The sequence below is a fragment of the Schistocerca gregaria genome, chromosome 3 (genome assembly GCF_023897955.1).
Source record: "Schistocerca gregaria isolate iqSchGreg1 chromosome 3, iqSchGreg1.2, whole genome shotgun sequence".
Lineage (NCBI taxonomy): Eukaryota > Metazoa > Arthropoda > Insecta > Orthoptera > Acrididae > Schistocerca > Schistocerca gregaria.
In genome coordinates, this window is record NC_064922.1 from 857,788,795 (window position 1) to 857,814,837 (window position 26,043).

At 45.5% G+C, this 26,043-nt stretch overlaps 1 protein-coding gene across 1 annotated transcript in view; it reads left to right on the top strand.

Moving 5' to 3' along the window:
• The first annotated feature begins 1,833 nt into the window (after positions 1–1,833).
• Positions 1,834–26,043, top strand: part of LOC126355781 (aspartate aminotransferase, cytoplasmic-like) — a 77,089-nt gene continuing 52,879 nt past the window's right edge. The window contains exon 1 of the mRNA XM_050006190.1: positions 1,834–2,029. Coding sequence (XP_049862147.1) covers positions 1,846–2,029 — 184 coding nt within the window. The 5' untranslated portion in view covers positions 1,834–1,845. The remainder of the gene's footprint in view (positions 2,030–26,043) is intronic.

A 26,043-nucleotide genomic window follows, 5' to 3' on the forward strand; every position in this document is an offset into this window, starting at 1 on the left:
TACGACTCCACCAGAGCTCAGTAGCTTTCTCCAAGTTAGTAACATACTCGATCTGTCCCAGAGGACAGGGAGCGCACTCAACAGAATGCGGCCCTACCGCGGGAGATGCGGTGATCTACTACACACTACACCGGTGAGGGAAGGCTACCAGGGCTGAGTGCACCTGTCGCTTTTCAAGACAGATTGTCAGACACAATATTGAAGAGCGTCCTCAAATTTCGCACCCTGGAAACCCCTCGGAATCCTTGGACGCTACTGCAGAGACAGTAAATTATACAACTAATATGTCTGTGCCGGCGGGGGTGGCCGAGCGGTTCTAGGCGCTTCAGTCTGGAACCGCGCGACCGCTACGGTCGCAGGTTCGAATCCCGCCTAGGGCATTGATGTGTGTGCTGTCCTTAGGTTAGTTAGGTTTAACTAGTTCTAAGTTATAGGGGACTGGTGACCTTAGAAGTTAAGTCCCACAGTGCTCAGAGCCATTTGAACCATGTTAAAATGTCTGTAAATTTGTAAATTATGTAAACATTTTTTTGTGTTCGTGTATATAAAGTGACGTGTAATTGTCATAAAATTAATTATATGGGGAGGTTTTATGAAATTGAACTTACAGTAATATCCAGGTAGAGCTCGACAAAAATACAGCAGCTTGGTGGAGATACTGGAACTGCACATAAAAAGTTAAGTCTGTAGCGAAGAACCCGAGAACGAGCTGCTGACCTGATTGCAGGTAGACGGCAGCCTTTCGTTCGCTTTAGCACTTGGCAGTTGGGTGGCGGGGGATAGCCCATCGCCCCGGAAGCTTTCTACACCAGGGAGGGATCCCCAGTACTCAGTCTGGCAGCAGAAAGGGTATGTCTGGAGCTGTCCTGGTGGGACCGGAGAGGGGAAAATCCCCGCTCTTGCCCGGGATTAAACCTATGGCTTTCAACACTAGATTTTAGAGCTGGAAAAAAGTGCAGGTGATTTCTATATATAAGAAGGGTAAAAGAACGGATCCGTAAAATTACAGACCAATATCCCTAATTCGAATATAATAAATTTTCTTGAGACAGAGAAGCTTATGTCTGCGGATGAGCTTGGTGTGAAACTCAGTTTGACCTTTTCTCACATGGTATACCGTGAACTATGGATGACGGGCAACAGGCAGTTGCACAGATCATACCTGAGTGCTGCTGAAGGGATTGAGACCAGCATCACGTTGCACCGAGCGCGTACATCGAATGTACTGGTGTCTATATATACTATAAAAGGCGGTGTGAATGATCACTAGCTTGTTGGACTAGCAAAATAATGAAAATATGACATTAAAAAAAAGACACAGTGTATCTCATCAGAACGTGCTTAGAAAACTCCGAGAACTGTTCTTAGGACAGAAACTGATAATATTCCCCAATCCTATGCTATCGACCCTGCCCACATGTCTCAGAAAAAATTAGGCATATGGCTGCTCGTATACAGAGGCATACAAGCAGTTGTTCATCTCACGGTACGTCCACCTGTGAATGGAACAAGGAGAAACCTAAATAGACGATACAGTAGCAATTAACCTCTGCCACATACTTAACAGCGGTGTACAGATGTAGATGTAGGAGTCCAGTGCAACGATAAACAGGGTACATGTTAAGTGCTGTAGATGTGACCACAATGTGACGAGTGTCTCCCTTGTTGCGTAACGCATTCATACGTCGTTGTTTTGCAGCAGTGTAATCTCTCCGGCTTGTCTGCGTCTCCTTGACTAAGCTTGGGCGGTGATGATGTACGAGCGCTCCCGAACTGTAACGAATCCTCTCTTGTTTACGTATGACGTAATGCGCACGGGTCAGCGCCGGCAGTCGTGGTGAAGCCATGCGGCGGGCAGCTTCGCTCATTCCCCGGAGCCTGCGGACACAGCTGTCTCGCGCCATGGCAACGAACGCCGAGGGGTCCGTGTTCGACCCTGTACAAGCTGCGCCCCCTCTGGAACTGTGGAAAGTGAGGACGGGGTTCGCGCAGGACACGAGCGAGAACAAAGTCGATCTCGGCATCGGAGGTATTTCTTTTTTAACTTTAATTTCACTCGCGTCTGCTGTGCGTACCACGCAGCCGTAGCGCCATATAACATTAATAAAACATCTGAGGTCAACAGCTCGTGGTCTTGCGGTAGCGTTCTCACTTCCCGTGCACGGGGTCCCGGGTTCGATTCACGGCGGGGTCAGGGATTTTCTCTGCCTCGTGATGACTGGGTGTTGTGTGTTCTTCATCATCATTGACTCGCAAGTCGGCGAAGTGGCGTCAACAAAATAGAACTTGCAATACGGTGGCCGAACTTCCCAGCATGGGGCCTCCCGGCCAACAATGCCATAAGATCATTTCATTTTTCAGTACATCTGATGATTACAACAAATTTATGTCAGCACATACAGAATACACAGCACCTGAGAATTGTGTAGATGCCTACATGTTGCAGTCTCTTAAAAAATTCAGTTTTAAATTGATATACAACAGCTCTCAAGCGCAAATCAATTTCTGCAATATTTTAAAAACCTTTTTTTTTTGTATCTTATTACTGAAAAATGTCAATTGGCTCCGAATAATAAGAAATGTGAGGTCATTCACGTGAGTTTTAAAAAGCATTCGATAAATTTCCATTACACGATAAATCATGCAAATCTGAACGCTGTCAATTCAACTAAATACCTGGGGATCAGAATAACGAGCAACTTAAATCGGAACGATCACATAGTAAATGTTACGGAGAAGGCGAACCAACGACTGCGTTTTATTGGCAGAACACTTGAATATGCAACACGTCTACTAAAGAGACTGTGTGCATTACGCTAGCCCCTCCTCTTAGAGTACTGCTGTGCAGCAAGCCTAGTTTACACGACGACATTGTGTTGCGCCACTCATTGCGTGGAATGTGTTGCACGCAAATGGTTTCATATTCCACTGTAGACACGGCGAAACCAGTATACACTTCAGTTTCGTCGTATTGTGGGTTCCTGAGTCGTGTCTGAAAAGAAAGTTTTGGCAGCTGCACGTCGCACGAATTGTGATTGAGTTACAGCTTGTTGCGTGCAATCGCTGCGTAAGAAAAAAATAAGAAACGTGTTTCGGTTCGTGAGTAGATGAAGAAAAGACGTCAGAGCGGTTGCTCAGCATCTTTGCTGAAATAATTTGTAATGGAAGACCCAAGAAGTTCTATTAATTATTTTAGAATGTCACCAGAACTGTTACCGTTTCTTCTAAATAGAGTTAACTATGCGATAAGTAATAAAGATATTGTAATGCATGAAGCACTGTCGCCAGAACTGAAATTACATATCACATTGCATGCATTCAGCATGCTATAAGGTGCTGTTTTAGTTGGGGATGACGCTTTTTCATTAATACCAATAATTATTAACAGTAATAATTGTTAAAATTAACAGCAGTAATTATTCGAAGAAGGCCTCATTAAGAAGAGAACGGTTTACAAACAAATCCCTTGAAGATAGATCTGTACAGTGGCAATATTTATAAATTCCAACATCTGTGAATGGGGATCACTGCTGCGACGTTTTACGAAGATGAATATTGAATAAAGAATGTAGCTTCTTGATTTGTGTAGCCTTCCATCCTGTTAACAATGTTCTTTAAAAAAAAAAGTATGCTAACGAACGATAGGATTTAATCTTGTAGACAAGAGCACTTCTACAGGTAGAATTACATTTGCTTGTAATTTTCTTAATTCAGTTGTAAATGTGCTCCTAATTCAAGAAATTTTGCCCTGCAGCTAAGATATTGTCAAACTATTTTCTGATCACACATGGTGGTCTCAGCGGCAGCAATATGTTGCTTATTTTTGTAACCAGCATCGCTGAAATCAAATGGTTCAAATGGCTCTGAGCACGCTGGGACTTAACATCTGAGGTCGTCAGTCCCCTAGAACTTAGAACTACTTGAACCTAACCAACTTAAGGACACCACACACATCCATGCCCGAGGCAGGATTCGAACCTGCGACCGTAGCGGTCGCGCGGTTCCAGACTGAAGCGCCTAGAACCGCTCGGCCACACCGGCCGGCTCACTGAAATCCCACAAACACTTATGCAAATCATAGATATCCAAAAACTGAAATTGGTTCTCCGTTTTCCACTTCATATTTCAGTTTGTCTACACTCTACGAACACACATAACCTCAAAACTCACGCATCTAGTGTCGCCGAAAGTGTTTAGTTTCACCGACGAGTTGTGCAAACGCGCAGCGCGCGCAAATGCGCAGTGGCCGGTAGTGCAGTTGCCTGCAACCTAGTGTCGTCGTGTAAACCAGGCTGTGTGGGATCCTTACCAGGTAGGATGGGCGGAGGATATCGAAAAAGTTCAAAGAAGGGCTGCACGTTTTGTATTATCGTGAAATAGGGGGGAGAGTGCCACTGAAATGATACAGGATTTGGGCTGGACGTCATTAAAACAAATGCGTTTCTTGTTGCGGCGGGATCTTCCCACGAAATTTCAATCGCCAACTTTCTATTACGGATACGAGAATATTTCGTTGACGCCCACCTTCCCAGACAGAAATGCTTAACGTAATACAATAAGAGAAATCAGCTCGCATACCGAACGCCTTTCCTGCTCGTTTTTTTTCGGGCCCTGTTCGAGATTGGAACGGTAGAGAAATAATTTGAAGGTGGTTCAATGGACCTTCTGCCAGATACTTAAGTGTGAATTGCAGATCAGTCACGTAGATACAGATTATACCTTGCCGTTACTGGTGTCAAATGTTTTGTTCAGTATTTTTAGCATGCAAGTTTTCGGCAATAATTGGTAAATCACGGCGTTTTACATTCAACAATTGATCATTCAACACGGTGTAGCTGTCTGACGATGAACAAAATGTTCGAAACCAGTAATAAGTATGGCAAGAGACGAGAAAATAGTTTGGAAATGTTTGATGAGTTGGCTTGTGGATGGTAGGTGCTATAAAACGTTTTATAATACAATTGTGGAACCATAAATATGTCATTACTAACAAAATAGCTGTAGTCCACAATTAGTTTGTAAAAGTGAGTTCGGGAGCACCACAAGTTCGTGTTATACAGTGTGTTTGAGGAGGAATGCCGTTTAACATGTGTCCAATTTTTATTGAGTTCAGAGGTAAGGCTGTTAGTATGTAACCCAAACAAACTTAAACAAAGGCAAATGAGGACATTCACACTTAATTTTCTTCCGGGGAATATCAGGTTCAGACGAAGTGTCTCCCGGTGACTGTAATGTGCAGGAGCCCCATCTTGCTGAATGAACTTACGTATTCTTGTTGCCAAAGGAATCTGTTCCAATAATGCTGGAAGCTCATTTTAAAGCAAGTATAGATAACGGGGCCTGTAAGACGATGCGGTAACACATCAGGCCCAATCAACTCATTGCCTATCAAGCTACACCACACAGTTACAGAGAAGCGATCTTGAAAATGACTCCACACTGGCATGTGCGTTTTCTACAGGCCACTAATGTGAATTACGAGTTTCATTGATGTCGTCCTGAGTGAAAGTGGCTTCATCAGTTAAGAGGAAAAATAGGATTAGCTCGCGATTTTCAGATATCCAATGACTAAATTCGAATTGTCTACCTTCATCTCCTGCTCGAAGGTGTCGGATGAGTTGTAATTGATACTGTTGGAGCACGTGCATAGGTAATGTCCACCATACTTTTGTACACTGTGTGATCAAAAGTATCCGGACATCTGGCTGAAAATGACATACAAGTTCGTGGCACATTCCATCGGTAATGCTGGAATTCAGTATGGTGTTGGCCCACCCTTAGCCTTGATGACAGCTTCCACTCTCGCAGGCATACGTCCAATCAGGTGCTGGAAGCTTTCTTGGGGAATGGCAGCCCATTCTTCACGGAGTGCTGCACTGAGGAGAGGTATCGATATCGGTAGGTGAGGCCTGGCACGAAGTCGGCGTTCCAAAACATCCCAGAGGTGCTCTATAGGGTTCAGGTCAGGACTCTGTGCAGGCCAGTCCATTTACAGGGAAGTCATTGTAGTGTAACCACTCGACCACAGGCCGTGCATTATGAACAGGTGCTCGATCGTATTGAAAGATGCAATCTCCATCGCCGAATGTCTCTTCAACAGTGGGAAGCGAGAAGGTACCTAAAACATCAATGTAGGCCTGTGCTGTGATAGTGCCACGCAAAACAACAAGGGGTGCGAGCCTCTCAATGAAAAACATGACATCACCGTAAAACCACCGCCTCCGAATTTTACTGTTGGCACTACACACGCTGGCAGATGACGTTCACCGGGCATTCGCAATACCCACGCCCTGCCATCGGATCGCCACATTGTGTGCCGTGATTGTCACTCCACACAACGTTTTTCCACTGTTAAATCGTCCAATGTTTACGCTCCTTGCACCAAACGAGGCGTCGTTTGGCATTTACTGGCGTGATATGTGGCTTAAGAGCAGCCGCTCGACCATGAAATCCAAGTTTTCTCACCTCCCACCTAACTGTCATAGTTCGTGCAGTGGATCCTGGTGCAATTTGGAATTTCTGTGTGATGGTCTGGATAGATGTTGCCTATTACACATTACGACCCTCGGCGGTCTCTGTCAGTCAACAGTCTAAGTCGGTTGTGCTGCACGTGTCCCTTCACGTTTCCACTTCACTATCACATCGGAAACAGTGGGCCTGGAGATGTTTAAGAGTGTGGAAATCTCGCATACAGACATATGACACAAGTGACACCCAATCACCTGACCACGTTCGAAGTCCGTGAGTTCCGCAGAGCGCCCATTCTGCTGTCTCACGATGTCAAATGACTACTGATGTCACTGATATGGAGTACCTGGCAATAAGTGGCAGCACAATGCACCTAATACTAAAAACGTATGTTTTTGGGGGGTGTCCGGATACTTTTGATCACATAGTGTATGTGGAACATTGATAGGTGCAGAAATTCTACGTGCGCTTGTTGAAGGATTACGTTCTACCAACTGAATAATGTCTTCTGCTTCATCCACAGTCTGTTCATTTACACATTCGATAAATACGCCCATATCAATCTATAGCAACGGGTGTACCAACACACTAAACGAAAATGCATTGAACTCAGTTGTATCTGTGTACTGAATAAAAGTCGACACTGTGTTATATGGCTTTTTTAATTGTGATTTGTCTATACTACCACCTCCTAAAATATTTACCACTCCTCCTGAAACACCCTGTAGACTCGTTACAATTTACAACATATCCTCAAAATGGTTCCGGTTGAGGGCATTGCTGCAGCGTATATGCAACGTAGTGCGTCTGCAATGCAAGTATATAAGCACCGACATGCAGGCAGGGGATTCGTGCAGTGTTCGTGTCTTTCCGGCATGTGAGCAGTAAATGCTGAAACGTGAAGTTATTACCAAATGCGTCCAAACGGGAACAGCGTTCTGTTATTTCTTTCTTGGTTGCCGAAGGACAAACACCGCGAGATGTCTTTCGGAGGATGAAGAATGTGTATGGGGCAGCATGTCTGTCGAAAAAGAATGCTTCCGCTTCGTGATAACGCACGTCCCTATATCGCAAATGTCTTAACGCAGCGAGAGACACTCTAGCACCCTCCCTATAGTCCTGATCTCTCCCCATGCGATTATAACGCCTTCGGTTGCTTAAAAAAGGCTTTGAAGGGTCAACGATTTCTCTCGGACGAGGACATGCAGCAGGCAGTTATTGCGGACTTCTTTACGCAGCATGCCACGGAGTTTTACCAAACGGTAGCTTCAACTTCGTGCGCCGGCGAGATCATTGCCTCAATGCTCTCGGCGATTTTGCCTGATTGGCATATCGAGTCTGGACTGTAGGGCCTTCGAACGGAAACTTTTTGGTCGCCCCTTACATATAGCCTAGTCACATAGTGGATACGGTTGGTAGGACGGACGATGCTGTTTCTATAGCCAGGATTCACCGCCAGAAGACTCTGATGAAATGCAGGAAGGCGTGCCCCGGATTCACACAGGGACTGGTAGTTGGCCCGAAAGGTAAACAAATGTTTCACATTGCGTGTAAGCAGCCGAAGAGATCGACTGCTGTTCCATTAGACTATCTACGATAAATCACTGGAGAGAGTAACAATTGCAAGATACCTGAGAGAGAGCGTTCGGCGCGGTCTAAAATGAAGCAGATGCCGCGCTCAGATTCGCTGGTAGAATCTTAAGGAAATGGAATTCATCTACGAAAGAAGTGGCTTACGAATGAATCGTTCGATCGATTCTTGAGTGTTGCTTGCCAGTCTGGAACTTTTGTCAGGTAGGATTATAGAGGAGACAGAGAAGATCTAGAGGAGAGCGGCGCGTTTCGTTACAGAATCGTTCAGTATACGGAAGAGAGCTTTCGGGAAGTGTTCATCAAATTATAATGGCAGACGCTACGTGAGAGGTCGGTCGAGCATCACTAATATCTTTCAGACCGAGTGTTTCAAGATACGTCTGACGATATCATTAGTTACTCTTACACATATTTAAGGAAACGTTCGTGATGGTAAAATCGGAGTAGTAAGAATTTATAAGGTGGCATACGGACAACGTTCTTTGTGCAGAACAACTGCGAATGGAACAGGCAAGGGAGGATATGACAGTCGTAGCAAAAGTGCGCTGAGCCATGCGCCCAAACTGGCCTGTAGAGTTTGTATGTACAGGGTGACAATCACTGAACTATATGAAAAAATACGTAAATTAGTTACAAACTACTGCGTGCACACACTTTATTCAACATGTAAACTTCACTACAGATTTTCGCATTTAGGTTATCACATGTTCGATATGCCTGCCATCGTTGGCGATGATGTTGAGCAGACGAATAGCGAAATTCTGCATCATCCACTGGAGTGTCGGAACATCGATGTTGTCGATGACCTCCTGAATGGCTGTTTCCAGCTCAGCAATGGTTTTAGGGTTATTGCTGTGAACCTTGTCTTTAATACAGCCTCACGAAAAGGAGTCGCTTGCGTTCAGATCCAGAGAATATGGCGGCCAATCGAAACCCATGCCAGTGGCCTCTGGATACCCCAGAGCCAGAATGAAGTCCCCAAAATGCTACTCCAGGACAGCAAATACTCTCCACTTTCGATGGGTCGAGTTCCGTCTTGCATGGACCACATCTTGTCGAAACCAGGGTCACTTTGGATTATGGGGTGGAATAATCCTCCAAAACCTTCACGTACCGTTCGGTAGTCACCATGCCATCAAGGAATGTTGCAACAATTATTCCGTGACGGGGCATTGCACACCACACAGTCACTCGTTGTGAAGAGACTTCTCGATCGCGCAATGCGATTTCTCAATTCCCCAAATGTCGCCAATTTTGCTTATTGGTGAACCCATCCAAATGAAAGTCGGCTTCGTCGTTAAAGCAAACCATACAGCGCTTAGTAATTCCCATCATGCCCCGCGGCCAACTCTGCAGTTTGAACGTCCTAACGTAAACCCTCAGAAGTTATGACGATTTTATTTCATATAGTTCAATAATTGTCACCTTGTAGATGTCAGCTTTTGAATTTTCTGACGAGAGGGTAACTGTGGTACTAATAAGGAATCGGTGTTTCAGCTTTTTAATCACGTGAAAAAAGTAACTTGCTGGCCGAGATGAGATGGGACTGCAGAAAACAAGTTGCATTTGTCGTCCCACGCTAAGTCTGTTGCGTAACAAGGGAGGCGCCTTGTCAGAAATAGTACGTGTTGCCGGTTTCCTGTAGACACAAATCTGCTCCGGTACAGATAACAGATGCATCACAGCGCGGGACTGAAATGGCCCCAAAACTGGAAACATACTCCAAAGATGAACTGCGTTGGACAGTACTATACTTGTGGGCAAAACGCCTAAATTGCGCACAGATTCACCGTGAAATTTAGGCAGTACATGGACTGCATGCAGTGTCGCGTGCAGCGCAGCCGTAATGAAATGGTGCCAACAATTGAAGACACGCGTGGAAAAACAGGGTAGCCATCAAATGTAGAAGCTTAGAGATAAGTGTTGCCATCTGTTGCTGGGTACGGGAAGTATCAAAACTGACGTTGGTCTCGACCTTAAATACCACTTAGGGGTGAGACCAGTGTCACTTTTGGTAGTTCCCGTAGCCAGAAACAGACAACAACACTTATCTCTAAGCTTTTACATTTGAGAGTTATCCCGTTTCTCCGCGCATGTCTTCAATTCTACCAAGACCTCACAGATGTGTATCAGGCTGACCTGGAAGGAAGGCCGTCGATAAAGACCACAGAAGACAATCTCCAGGAAGTTGGGGCACTGATTCGCAGCAATCCGAACGATGACAACGTTCATACAGTTGTTCTCGAATGGCCCTGTGACCAAGGAGCGTATTTCTAATGTGCAGGAATTGAACGATTGGTTGAACTTCTCGGCTGTTGTTTACTGAGACTCGATGGCTATGTTGAAAAATAGTGCCACGTATCTGTGCAACTTTGATGTACAGTGCAGCAATCAATAAAACTTGCTTGGTCTGCCATAATAATATGCATCTTACTATTTGAAGTAACCACTCACATGAGAAGAATAGGTGATTTAAATCATCCACATTGAAAACTAACTTGTATCGCTCTCGTTACACCCTAACGCAGGTGCAAGGAGTAAATCATGGTCTTCTGGGCTGGGAGATGGGGAGGGGAGAGTGAAGGAAAGGGGGGGGGGGGGACAGGATCCACTAGTCGCCTTTCTGGTGCTGTGTGTTTGTTTCCACACTTGATTTCCATACGTTCTTGGTCTTCGCTTTGGGTTCACTGACGTTGTTGTAGTGTAACCACTCGGCCACAGGCCGTGCATTATGAACAGGTGCTCGATCGTATTGAAAGATGCAATCTCCATCGCCGAATGTCTCTTCAACAGTGGGAAGCGAGAAGGTACCTAAAACATCAATGTAGGCCTGTGCTGTGATAGTGCCACGCAAAACAACAAGGGGTGCGAGCCTCTCAATGAAAAACATGACATCACCGTAAAACCACCGCCTCCGAATTTTACTGTTGGCACTACACACGCTGGCAGATGACGTTCACCGGGCATTCGCAATACCCACACCCTGCCATCGGATCGCCACATTGTGTGCCGTGATTGTCACTCCACACAACGTTTTTCCACTGTTAAATCGTCCAATGTTTACGCTCCTTGCACCAAACGAGGCGTCGTTTGGCATTTACTGGCGTGATATGTGGCTTAAGAGCAGCCGCTCGACCATGAAATCCAAGTTTTCTCACCTCCCACCTAACTGTCATAGTTCGTGCAGTGGATCCTGGTGCAATTTGGAATTTCTGTGTGATGGTCTGGATAGATGTTGCCTATTACACATTACGACCCTCGGCGGTCTCTGTCAGTCAACAGTCTAAGTCGGTTGTGCTGCACGTGTCCCTTCACGTTTCCACTTCACTATCACATCGGAAACAGTGGGCCTGGAGATGTTTAAGAGTGTGGAAATCTCGCATACAGACATATGACACAAGTGACACCCAATCACCTGACCACGTTCGAAGTCCGTGAGTTCCGCAGAGCGCCCATTCTGCTGTCTCACGATGTCAAATGACTACTGATGTCACTGATATGGAGTACCTGGCAATAAGTGGCAGCACAATGCACCTAATACTAAAAACGTATGTTTTTGGGGGGTGTCCGGATACTTTTGATCACATAGTGTATGTGGAACATTGATAGGTGCAGAAATTCTACGTGCGCTTGTTGAAGGATTACGTTCTACCAACTGAATAATGTCTTCTGCTTCATCCACAGTCTGTTCATTTACACATTCGATAAATACGCCCATATCAATCTATAGCAACGGGTGTACCAACACACTAAACGAAAATGCATTGAACTCAGTTGTATCTGTGTACTGAATAAAAGTCGACACTGTGTTATATGGCTTTTTTAATTGTGATTTGTCTATACTACCACCTCCTAAAATATTTACCACTCCTCCTGAAACACCCTGTAGACTCGTTACAATTTACAACATATCCTCAAAATGGTTCCGGTTGAGGGCATTGCTGCAGCGTATATGCAACGTAGTGCGTCTGCAATGCAAGTATATAAGCACCGACATGCAGGCAGGGGATTCGTGCAGTGTTCGTGTCTTTCCGGCATGTGAGCAGTAAATGCTGAAACGTGAAGTTATTACCAAATGCGTCCAAACGGGAACAGCGTTCTGTTATTTCTTTCTTGGTTGCCGAAGGACAAACACCGCGAGATGTCTTTCGGAGGATGAAGAATGTGTATGGGGCAGCATGTCTGTCGAAAAAGAATGCTTCCGCTTCGTGATAACGCACGTCCCTATATCGCAAATGTCTTAACGCAGCGAGAGACACTCTAGCACCCTCCCTATAGTCCTGATCTCTCCCCATGCGATTATAACGCCTTCGGTTGCTTAAAAAAGGCTTTGAAGGGTCAACGATTTCTCTCGGACGAGGACATGCAGCAGGCAGTTATTGCGGACTTCTTTACGCAGCATGCCACGGAGTTTTACCAAACGGTAGCTTCAACTTCGTGCGCCGGCGAGATCATTGCCTCAATGCTCTCGGCGATTTTGCCTGATTGGCATATCGAGTCTGGACTGTAGGGCCTTCGAACGGAAACTTTTTGGTCGCCCCTTACATATAGCCTAGTCACATAGTGGATACGGTTGGTAGGACGGACGATGCTGTTTCTATAGCCAGGATTCACCGCCAGAAGACTCTGATGAAATGCAGGAAGGCGTGCCCCGGATTCACACAGGGACTGGTAGTTGGCCCGAAAGGTAAACAAATGTTTCACATTGCGTGTAAGCAGCCGAAGAGATCGACTGCTGTTCCATTAGACTATCTACGATAAATCACTGGAGAGAGTAACAATTGCAAGATACCTGAGAGAGAGCGTTCGGCGCGGTCTAAAATGAAGCAGATGCCGCGCTCAGATTCGCTGGTAGAATCTTAAGGAAATGGAATTCATCTACGAAAGAAGTGGCTTACGAATGAATCGTTCGATCGATTCTTGAGTGTTGCTTGCCAGTCTGGAACTTTTGTCAGGTAGGATTATAGAGGAGACAGAGAAGATCTAGAGGAGAGCGGCGCGTTTCGTTACAGAATCGTTCAGTATACGGAAGAGAGCTTTCGGGAAGTGTTCATCAAATTATAATGGCAGACGCTACGTGAGAGGTCGGTCGAGCATCACTAATATCTTTCAGACCGAGTGTTTCAAGATACGTCTGACGATATCATTAGTTACTCTTACACATATTTAAGGAAACGTTCGTGATGGTAAAATCGGAGTAGTAAGAATTTATAAGGTGGCATACGGACAACGTTCTTTGTGCAGAACAACTGCGAATGGAACAGGCAAGGGAGGATATGACAGTCGTAGCAAAAGTGCGCTGAGCCATGCGCCCAAACTGGCCTGTAGAGTTTGTATGTACAGGGTGACAATCACTGAACTATATGAAAAAATACGTAAATTAGTTACAAACTACTGCGTGCACACACTTTATTCAACATGTAAACTTCACTACAGATTTTCGCATTTAGGTTATCACATGTTCGATATGCCTGCCATCGTTGGCGATGATGTTGAGCAGACGAATAGCGAAATTCTGCATCATCCACTGGAGTGTCGGAACATCGATGTTGTCGATGACCTCCTGAATGGCTGTTTCCAGCTCAGCAATGGTTTTAGGGTTATTGCTGTGAACCTTGTCTTTAATACAGCCTCACGAAAAGGAGTCGCTTGTGTTCAGATCCAGAGAATATGGCGGCCAATCGAAACCCATGCCAGTGGCCTCTGGATACCCCAGAGCCAGAATGAAGTCCCCAAAATGCTACTCCAGGACAGCAAATACTCTCCACTTTCGATGGGTCGAGTTCCGTCTTGCATGGACCACATCTTGTCGAAACCAGGGTCACTTTGGATTATGGGGTGGAATAATCCTCCAAAACCTTCACGTACCGTTCGGTAGTCACCATGCCATCAAGGAATGTTGCAACAATTATTCCGTGACGGGGCATTGCACACCACACAGTCACTCGTTGTGAAGAGACTTCTCGATCGCGCAATGCGATTTCTCAATTCCCCAAATGTCGCCAATTTTGCTTATTGGTGAACCCATCCAAATGAAAGTCGGCTTCGTCGTTAAAGCAAACCATACAGCGCTTAGTAATTCCCATCATGCCCCGCGGCCAACTCTGCAGTTTGAACGTCCTAACGTAAACCCTCAGAAGTTATGACGATTTTATTTCATATAGTTCAATAATTGTCACCTTGTAGATGTCAGCTTTTGAATTTTCTGACGAGAGGGTAACTGTGGTACTAATAAGGAATCGGTGTTTCAGCTTTTTAATCACGTGAAAAAAGTAACTTGCTGGCCGAGATGAGATGGGACTGCAGAAAACAAGTTGCATTTGTCGTCCCACGCTAAGTCTGTTGCGTAACAAGGGAGGCGCCTTGTCAGAAATAGTACGTGTTGCCGGTTTCCTGTAGACACAAATCTGCTCCGGTACAGATAACAGATGCATCACAGCGCGGGACTGAAATGGCCCCAAAACTGGAAACATACTCCAAAGATGAACTGCGTTGGACAGTACTATACTTGTGGGCAAAACGCCTAAATTGCGCACAGATTCACCGTGAAATTTAGGCAGTACATGGACTGCATGCAGTGTCGCGTGCAGCGCAGCCGTAATGAAATGGTGCCAACAATTGAAGACACGCGTGGAAAAACAGGGTAGCCATCAAATGTAGAAGCTTAGAGATAAGTGTTGCCATCTGTTGCTGGGTACGGGAAGTATCAAAACTGACGTTGGTCTCGACCTTAAATACCACTTAGGGGTGAGACCAGTGTCACTTTTGGTAGTTCCCGTAGCCAGAAACAGACAACAACACTTATCTCTAAGCTTTTACATTTGAGAGTTATCCCGTTTCTCCGCGCATGTCTTCAATTCTACCAAGACCTCACAGATGTGTATCAGGCTGACCTGGAAGGAAGGCCGTCGATAAAGACCACAGAAGACAATCTCCAGGAAGTTGGGGCACTGATTCGCAGCAATCCGAACGATGACAACGTTCATACAGTTGTTCTCGAATGGCCCTGTGACCAAGGAGCGTATTTCTAATGTGCAGGAATTGAACGATTGGTTGAACTTCTCGGCTGTTGTTTACTGAGACTCGATGGCTATGTTGAAAAATAGTGCCACGTATCTGTGCAACTTTGATGTACAGTGCAGCAATCAATAAAACTTGCTTGGTCTGCCATAATAATATGCATCTTACTATTTGAAGTAACCACTCACATGAGAAGAATAGGTGATTTAAATCATCCACATTGAAAACTAACTTGTATCGCTCTCGTTACACCCTAACGCAGGTGCAAGGAGTAAATCATGGTCTTCTGGGCTGGGAGATGGGGAGGGGAGAGTGAAGGAAAGGGGGGGGGGGGGACAGGATCCACTAGTCGCCTTTCTGGTGCTGTGTGTTTGTTTCCACACTTGATTTCCATACGTTCTTGGTCTTCGCTTTGGGTTCACTGACGTTGTTGGAAACTTTCGAATCAGGGTTAAGCGAACCCCCCTTCCCTTGTGAGGGAATCCACATTGTCTTTTCGTTGGATACATTACTGCAATGGATTCCAGAGAAACTCCACCAACTTTCCATATTACATCAATTGAGTCCCTTCGTATTGCTGGGATGTAGACAGGCGAAACTCCACTTAACGGTCCAGGTGTAATCGAGATCTTGTTTAGTCCTGTAGTGTATGTACCTAAGAAATGGGGGTGGTGGGATGATACACGGTAACAAGCCGTGGTGTACATAATCAACGATTTTCTAAAATATACTAGTAGGTCCTTTGCGTCTCTGTTTCCCGCGATCCACTGCTTCCTATTTAAATGTCGCTGTATCTGCTGCCATCCATCACATCACCGCGGATCTGAAATCTCTTTCTCTACCCTTCGACTCTTCTCAGTAGGCCGCGTGGGATCAGCCGAGCGGTCTAGGGCGCTGTAGTCATGCCGGCACAGTAGTTCAGCGTGTTCGGTCAGAGAGTTACGTGCCCTCTGTAATAATAATAATAAAAAAAAAACTGAGTTAAGCGATCATCAACGAACTTAAACGGATGTCTTACGACGTCCGCCCCGAGCAGAAGCAATGAACAAAATGAGATTTAAAAAAAAATATTAGTCATGGACTGTGCGGTTGGTACCGACGGAGGTTCGAGTCCTCCCTCAGGCATGGGTGTGTGTGTGTGTTTGTCCATAGGATAATTTAGGTTAAGTAGTGTGTAAGCTTAGGGACTGATGACCATAGCTGTTCATTCCCATACGGTTTCATACACATTTGAACGTTTTTTTCTTCTCAGTACCTCTTCATTTTTCACTCCGTACATCAAACTTATTCTTTCCACACTCCACCGTCCACATTTCAAAAGCCTCCAGCTTTTGTGTACCTTCCTTCCTCAGTGCCCACGTTTCAGCACCATACAGGAGAACATTCTAAACGTAACATTACATTAGTGTTTTCCCCAAATCTTTGTCCATACTGCTACAGAAAATTGTTCTTTTCTTACAAAATGCTTCTTTCGACATTGCTATCCGGGTTTCAATTTCTGTGTTGCTCTTCCCAGCCAGTTTCTCTCCTGTTTCCTAGGAATTGTAAGCTTTGCCCATGTTCTAAAATTTCTTCCTTCAGCATTATTTTCGCACTTTTATTTCCTCCCAGTACCATTACTTTAGTTTACTTTGTACTGATTTTCATTCCATATATACAGCCACTACATCCTGCGACACTTTTGCATCTGTTGACAGAAGGACCAGTGTCGAATGCAAACCTCAGACGCCCAGTTCTGTACCGCGCGACGAAATATGAAGTGTGGTGAGATAACTTATACTCTGTAGTTTTCATTAGGGGCGCTATGAAGAAAGCACGCCAAGTATTTTGTTAACAAGTCACAGCGACAGGTCCCCGAGCATTTAAATTGCTGTAGTCAGAGTCAAAAGCAGAAACAGTGGCCCAGAGTGACATTTACCCCAGCGTTGCGTCTGTGTCTCACGTCCCCCTTCTTACAACTGTAGCAGCCTGCAAAGTGGAGAGCCTGCACGGTGACTTCTGCCTCTGGAGTCGGCGATGGCGGGGTGTGACCGTCCTACTTGGAGATCAGGACAAAAGAAGGCGCAAACCACATACGATTCATAACTTATTTCCGACCTGCCGTTGCGTTTGCCGAGTTGTCTTGAATATGTTGTCAACGTCAGGCGTTTCACTTTTCTGGACCAGATGTATGTTGCACGGAACGAGTATCTGAGGAAAAAAGAGTTTCGAAGTGCTAGTAGCTCTGGTGAACATGCTAGGAACGAAATGTCCCCGTTGAGCAGAGGTTGATATTCAGCAGCGAGCTTTTTGTTTCAACTCAGAAACGGAAATTGGTCTGGAGAAGCTCCATCAGTTCAGTTAATTTCTGACCTGACGGATTCCCAAGTTAAGAATTTTCGCAACATAAATCTCTCTACCAGGAAGTGGCGACAAACATAAGGATGCATCTCTGCTGCTTCCAAGAGCAAAACAGTGGTCGGTATTGAGGGCCTCGCTCTGATACATATAAGGCAGCAGTGCTGTATTCCTTCTAATTTGGCGAGACGGTGGAGTAAAGCGAGACGTCCAAACTAACGACCCAGTGCATTGTTACCCGTGTCAAGCATGCGCGCGCGCGCACACACACACACACACACACACACACACACACACACAGACAGACAGGAAGGCAAAAACAGACTCTTCACATCATGTCCCCAAGCCACAGCGTGATGTAAGGATGACAAATCTACGGAAAGCATTACTAAACTGAGTTCATTTATTCGTTATCGCGACGTGCTACATAAAGCCCTTCAGAAACAAAATTCTCCTGGTATGTGGCACAAAAGAATGTATGTATTAACAAATGAGAATCAGCAGCTCTCATAAACCTAATGTTAACACCGTGTTACAAATAACCTTCCACAGTACTGGTTAACTCTACTTGTGCTGCCTCGTAATTACGAGGACGGTAGCTACTTTTTTTAAAAAAGAAAACACAACAATTGCTGTTGGCCTCCTACCGCTAGTTCAACGTTTACTTGATTACAGTGGTACTTTTCAAACAAAATAGTTAACCGCATCTGCAAGTGCAGAGACTTGTTTACAATACACTACTGCCTGTTAAACAAATTTACAATGAACACTGCCAATGGCATGTAGCTATTAGGGAGTTTGAATCCTTCTATCTACATAGTCATATAATGTGCTAGAGCAGAGTAGCGATTCCCAGTTTATTGCTTTATATTACACGGGAGCTTGCTGCCTACCTGTGCACTTGGGTACTTAACTGCACTCTGATACCAAGAAAAGATAGCGTAGTCTACATTGAACTTATTTCTCTAGCTTTTTATCACAGTTGCGAAAATCAAAGTTTAGCGGAAACAGATTATTGTTATCTGTAAAAAGAACTGTAAGGAGTAAATATACTGACAAGTGAGAGTAAGAATTCAAAGATCCTTGAAGGGCTTCTACAAGATGTTTGCAGACGGTATCCACATACAGCACTGAATGTCCTTGCAAAAAAAAAAAAATAAATAAATAAATAAATAAATAAATAAATAAAATGTAGTTTTACGACACGTAATTCAGGAGATACATGAAAAACAGCTTTTTCTTGAAATAGACAGGGTATTACCCAGAATATATTCATCCAGTGTTTCATGCTGAGACCACTTAACGACTCCCAACACATTTTAAACGTAATTTCAAACCTTTTATAATTTTTTTCTCGCTTACATACTTAGCGTCAAATATTTAACACATAAACACATTTGTAAAGCAGTCAGGCGTTTGAAACGGATACATGCGAGTTACATTTTTGAAAGACTCGCGGGTTACTGCTATTGTTTCTACACCACTGGCCATTAAAATTGCTATACCACGAAGATGACGTGCTACAGACGCAAAATTTAACTGATAGGAAGAAGATGCTGTGATATGCAAATGATCAGCTTTTCAGAGCATTCACACAAGGTTGGCGCCGGAGGCGACACCTACAACGTGCTGACACGAGGAAAGTTTACAACCGATTTCTCATACACAAACAGGAGTTGACCGGCGTTGCCTGGTGAAACGTTGTTGTGATGCCTCGTGTAAGGAGGAGAAATGCGTACCATCATCTTTCCGACTTTGATAAAGGTCGGATTATAGCCTATCGCGATTGCGGTTTATCGTATCGCGACATTGCTGCTCGCGTTGGTCGAGATCCAATGACTGTTAGCAGAATATGGAATAGGTGGGTTCAGGGGGGTAATACGGAACTCCGTGCTGGATCCCAACGGCCTCGTATCACTAGCAGTCGATATGTCAGGCATCTTATCAGCTTGGCTGTAGCGGATCGTGCAGCCACGTCCCACCTCGCTGAGACAACATATGGGGACGTTTGCAAGATAACAACCATCTGCACGAACAGTTCGACGACGTTTGCAGCAGCAGGGACTATCATCTCGGAGACCATGGCTGTGGTTACCCTTGACACTGTATCACAGACAGGAGCGTTTGCGATGGTGTACTCAACGACGAACCTGGGTGTACGAATGGCAAAAAGTCACTTTTTCGGATGAATCCAGGTTCTGTTTACAGCATCATGATGGTCGCATCCGTGTTTGGCGACCCCGCGGTGAACGCACATTGGAAGCGTGTATTCGTCATCGCCATACTGGCGTATCACCCGGCGTTATAGTATGGGGTGCCATTGGTTACACGTCTCGGTCACCTCTTGTTCGCATTGACGGCACTTTGAACAGTGGACATTACATTTCAGATGTGTTACGACCCGTGGTTCTACCCCTCATTCGATCCCTGCGAAATTTCAGCAGGATAATGCACGACCGCATGCTGCAGGTCCTGTACGGGCCTCTCTGGATACAGAAAATGTTCGACTGCTGCTCTGGCCAGCTCATTCTCCAGATCTATCACCAACTGAAAACGTCTGGTCAATGGTGGCCGAGCAGCTGGCTCGTCGGAATACGCAAGTCACTACTCTTGATGAACTGTGGTATCGTTTTGTAGTTGCTTGGGTAGCTGCACCTGTACACGCCATCCAAGCTCTGTTTGACTCAATGCTCCAACGAATACCCGTTTATCATCTGCATTCTTCTTGGTGTAGCAATTTTAATGGCCAGTAGTGTGTTATCCAGATGTCACCTTCAGAGTTTTTAACGAACAGCACCGTTGTGATGCGACATTACTAGTTTCAAAATTTATAATTTGTTATTATTAAAATAATAGCAACACAGAAATTGGACGAGTAATTTTTGTGCAATAAGCTTTTACAGAAATAATGTCTGGAAAGAAAGAAAAGCAATCAGAAGTGGTTTGTTCGTGAAGCACTTCCGAAATAATGTTCATCTGTTTCTTTAGTTATACCGGACATTGCGCGACCATTCCTTGACGCATTCGAAGAACAGTTGATGATGAAGTATTCAACAATTTATTTGCAACAAATCATCGATCAGACTACGCTGCCGACGGCACCTTTGCCAATGGCACGCGCTGAACCACGCGTCGTTCACAGCTACCCGGGAGAGAGACAGCACTTTTAAATTTGTAACACAGTACCACAGAAGAGCCTATACAGTTACGTACATCTGAATTATTAAGCACCATATTGTAAATAAGCCAATTAATGTGTTATTTTTTTCTACATGGTTGATGGTATTCAGTGCCCATCTCAACTAATAATACACTCCTGGAAATGGAAAAAAGAACACATTGACACCGGTGTGTCAGACCCACCATACTTGCTCCGGACACTGCGAGAGGGCTGTACAAGCAATGATCACACGCACGGCACAGCGGACACACCAGGAACCGCGGTGTTGGCCGTCGAATGGCGCTAGCTGCGCAGCATTTGTGCACCGCCGCCGTCAGTGTCAGCCAGTTTGCCGTGGCATACGGAGCTCCATCGCAGTCTTTAACACTGGTAGCATGCCGCGACAGCGTGGACGTGAACCGTATGTGCAGTTGACGGACTTTGAGCGAGGGCGTATAGTGGGCATGCGGGAGGCCGGGTGGACGTACCGCCGAATTGCTCAACACGTGGGGCGTGAGGTCTCCACAGTACATCGATGTTGTCGCAAGTGGTCGGCGGAAGGTGCACGTGCCCGTCGACCTGGGACCGGACCGCAGCGACGCACGGATGCACGTCAAGACCGTAGGATCCTACGCAGTGCCGTAGGGGACCGCACCGCCACTTCCCAGCAAATTAGGGACACTGTTGCTCCTGGGGTATCGGCGAGGACCATTCGCAACCGTCTCCATGAAGCTGGGCTACGGTCCCGCACACCGTTAGGCCGTCTTCCGCTCACGCCCCAACATCGTGCAGCCCGTCTCCAGTGGTATCGCGACAGGCGTGAATGGAGGGACGAATGGAGACGTGTCGTCTTCAGCGATGAGAGTCGCTTCTGCCTTGGTGCCAATGATGGTCGTACGCGTGTTTGGCGCCGTGCAGGTGAGCGCCACAATCAGGACTGCATATGACCGAGGCACACAGGGCCAACACCCGGCATCACGGTGTGGGGAGCGATCTCCTACACTGGCTGTACACCTCTGGTGATCGTCGAGGGGACACTGAATAGTGCACGGTACATCCAAACCGTCATCGAACCCATCGTTCTACCATTCCTAGACCGCCAAGGGAACTTGCTGTTCCAACAGGACAATGCACGTCCGCATGTATCCCGTGCCACCCAACGTGCTCTAGAAGGTGTAAGTCAACTACCCTGGTCAGCAAGATCTCCGGATCTGTCCCCCATTGAGCATGTTTGGGACTGGATGAAGCGTCGTCTCACGCGGTCTGCACGTCCAGCACGAACGCTGGTTCAACTGAGGCGCCAGGTGGAAATGGCATGGCAAGCCATACCACAGGACTACATCCAGCATCTCTACGATCGTCTCCATGGGAGAATAGCAGCCTGCATTGTTGCGAAAGGTGGATATACACTGTACTAGTGCCGACATTGTGCATGCTCTGTTGCCTGTGTCTATGTGCCTGTGGTTCTGTCAGTGTGATCATGTGATGTATCTGACCCCAGGAATGTGTCAATAAAGTTTCCCCTTCCTGGGACAATGAATTCACGGTGTTCTTATTTCAATTTCCAGGAGTGTACATCAGACAACAGAAAACAAGCCAGAATAAAACTGTACCATTCTTCTTCACGACAATACCCCCGGCGGCAGCCTGTCAAAATTTCGATTATTCGACAATGAAAAACATAGAAATAATGTCTCATTGCCTGTACTCATGTGACTTGATCACAAATGGCACTACCAAATTGATTACAGCCTTTGTCAGAAAAGCCCTTCAATCGTCAACAGACGCATCACTGATGAAGCTAGCACACTGCTATGAAAACTAAAATAAGCTTATAATAAACACTGAAAATACTGTAGCCACGAGTTACCAGAGCAACAAAATGACAGCTCCTCGAAGATAAGAGTTCAAAACTGGTTGATGATGTGAAATTCTTAGGTTTGTATTTACAGAGTAGTCTAAAATGGAACACATTTTCTTGTTCCTACAGCTAAACTATCATCTAATTGCATGTCTGTATGAAAAGCATTACTGACGATTAAAAGCCATCTGAAATTATTTAGACATGAATTCACTCAATCCGAATATCTAGGCATCAGTTGTGTTAGGTATATATGTACTGGTCCGGGACAAATTTTCATGTGAAACTTCCTGGCAGATTAAAACTGTGTGACCGACCGAGACTAGAACTCGGGACCTTTGCCTTTCGCGGGCAAGTGCTCTCCCAACTGAGCTACCCAAGCACGACTCACGCCCCCTCCTCACAGCTTCACTTACGCCAGTACCGAGTATCCTTTCTTTCAGGAGTGCTAGTTCTGCAAGGTTCGCAGGAGAGCTTCTGTAAAGTTTGGAAGGTAGGAGACGAGGTACTGGCGGAAGTAAAGCTGTGAGGACGGGGCGTGAGTCGTGCTTTGGTAGCTCAGTTAGTAGGGCACTTGCCCGCGAACGGCAAAGGTCCGAGTCTCGGTCCGGCACACAGTTTTAATCTGCCAGAAAGATTCATATCAGCCCACACTCCGCTGCAGAGTGAAAATCTCATTCTGGAAACACCCCCAGGCTGTGGCTAAGCCATGTCTCCGCAACTTCTTTCAGGAGTGCTACTTCTGCAAGTTTCGGAGGAGAGCTTCTGTAAGGTTTCGAAGGTAGGAGACGAGGTACTGGCGGAAGTAAAGCTATGAGGACGGGGCGTGAGTCGTACTTGGGTAGCTCAGATGGTAGAGCACTTGCCCACGAAAGGCAAAGGTCCCGAGTTCGAGTCTCGGTCTGGCACACAGTTTTAATCTGCCAGGAAGTTTCATATCAGCGCGCACTGCGTTGCAGAGTGGAAATATCATTCTGGAAATTTTCATGTGTCACTAATAAGTAGTACATCTGTACTTAACACAGGTTACGCCTAGATATTAGCAGTCAGAGAATTTATTTTGAACTATCATCAATCTGCTACGTGCTACAAATACTGACAGCTCATTTACAGTCTACAATCAGGTATGGAATAATATACTGGGGAAAAGGACTCGGTACCGTACGCAAAAATAAAAAGACAAAAAAAACGAGATACCAATCATATGCTACAGGAAGAGACAAAGTTCATGTCATCATCTTTTCCTTACACTATACATGGTGTTACAAAAAGGTACGGGAAAACTTTCAGGAAACATTCTTCACACACAAAGAAAGAAAGTATGTTATGTGGCCAAGGGGCCGGAAATGCTTACTTTCCATGTTAGAGCTCATTTCATTACTTCTCTTCAAATCACATTAATCATGGAATGGAAACACACAGCAACAGAACGTACCAGCGTGACTTCAAACACTTTGTTACAGGAAATGTTCAAAATGTCCTCCGTTAGCAAGGATACATGCATCCACCCTCCGTCGCATGGAATCCCTGATGCGCTGATGCAGTCCTGGAGAATGGCGTATTGTATCACAGCTGTCCACAATACGATCACGAAGAGTCTCTACATTTGGTACCGGGGTTGCGTAGACAAGAGCTTTCAAACGCCCCCATAAATGAAAGTCAAGAGGGTTGAGGTCAGGAGAGCGTGGAGGCCATGGAATTGGTCCGCCTCTACTAATTCAACGGTCACCGAATCTGTTGTTGAGAAGCGTACGAACACTTCGACTGAAATGTGCAGGAGCTCCATCGTGCATGAACCAGATGTTGTGTCGTACTTGTAAAGGAACATGTTCTAGTAGCACAGGTAGAGTATCTTGTATGAAATCATGATAACGTGCTCCATTGAGCGTAGGTGGAAGAACATGGGGCCCAGTCAAGACATCACCAACAATGCCTGCCCAAACGTTCACAGAGAACCTGTGTTGATGACGTGATTGCACAATTGCGTGCGGATTCTCGTCAGCCCAAACATGTTGATTGTGAAAATTTACAATTTGATCACGTTGGAATGAAGCCTCATCCGTAAAGAGAACATTTGCACTGAAATTAGGATTGACACATTGTCAGATGAACCATTCGCAGAAGTGTACCCGAGGAGGCCAATCAGCTGCTGATAGTGCCTGCAGACGCTGTACACGGTACGGAAACAACTGATTCTCCCGTAGCACTCTCCGTACAGTGACGGGGTCAACGTTACCTTGTACAGCAGCAACTTCTCTGACGTTGACATCAGGGTTATCGTCAACTGCACGAAGAATTGCCTCGTACATTGCAGGTGTCCTCGTCGTTCTAGGTCTTCCCTAGTCGCGAGTCATAGGCTGGAATGTTCGGTGCTCCCTAAGACGCCGATCAATTGCTTCGAACGTCTTCCTGTCGGGACACCTTCGTTCTGGAAATCTGTCTCGACACAAACGTACGCGCCACGGCTATTGCCCCGTGCTAATCCATACATCAAATGGGCATCTGCCAACTCCGCATTTGTAAACATTGCACTGACTGCAAAACCACGTTCGTGATGAACACTAACCTGTTAAAGCTACGTACTGATGTGCTTGATGCTAGTACTGTAGAACAATGAGTCGCATGTCAACACAAGCACCGAAGTCAACATTACCTTTCTTCAATTGGGCCAACTGACGGTGAATCGAGGAAGTACAATACATACTGACGAAACTAAAATGAGTTCTAACATGGAAATTAAGCGTTTCCGGACACATGTCCACATAACATCTTTTCTTTATTTGTGTGTGAGGAATGTGTCCTGAAAGTTTGGCCGTACTTTTTTTGTAACACCCTGTAGATCCTCCACCTTCCATCCTTACTCTACAGTTCTGCATCTTCCATCCTTACACAGCGGGTGGACAAAAATAGGAAAAAACCAAAAGCACGAGACATTACCATACCTCAGACGGTGTAGGAAAACAGCTGGCATTCAAAACAGCTTCCAGTCTTATCGGAATGGATAAAAAACACAGGCCATGTAATTTGGTTTTCAAGGAAATCTCATAACATTCTTCCAGCAAAATAGTGGCAAGTTCAGGTACGATGATGGAGGTGAATAGCGATCACGCAGCCACCTCTCCAAAGGTGGATGGTGTTTTGCAAACCTTAGTTGTACAGGGTGGGTCAAAGTTGTCTGATGGGTTTTGAATCTATAGCACACTGTCACATTTTAAGATATACAATAAATGACAGATTACATCTTTTACACTGAGCGCCAAAGAAACAGGTATAGGCACGCTATTCAAATACAGAAAGCCGCGCGGGATTAGCCGAGCGGTCTCAGGCGCTGCAGTAATGGAGTGTGCGGCTGGTCCCGGCGGAGGTTCAAGTCCTCCCTCGGGCATGGGTGTGTGTGTTTGTCCTTAGGCTAATTTAGGTTAAGCAGTGTGTAAGCTTAGGGACTGATGACCTTCGCAGTTAAGTCCCATAAGATTTCACACACAGTTGGACATTTGGTATACAGACATATGTAAACAGGCAGAATACGACGATGCGGTATATATAAAGCGCAGTAGTTAGACTGGTTACTTCTGCTACAATGGCCCGTTATCAAAATTTAAGT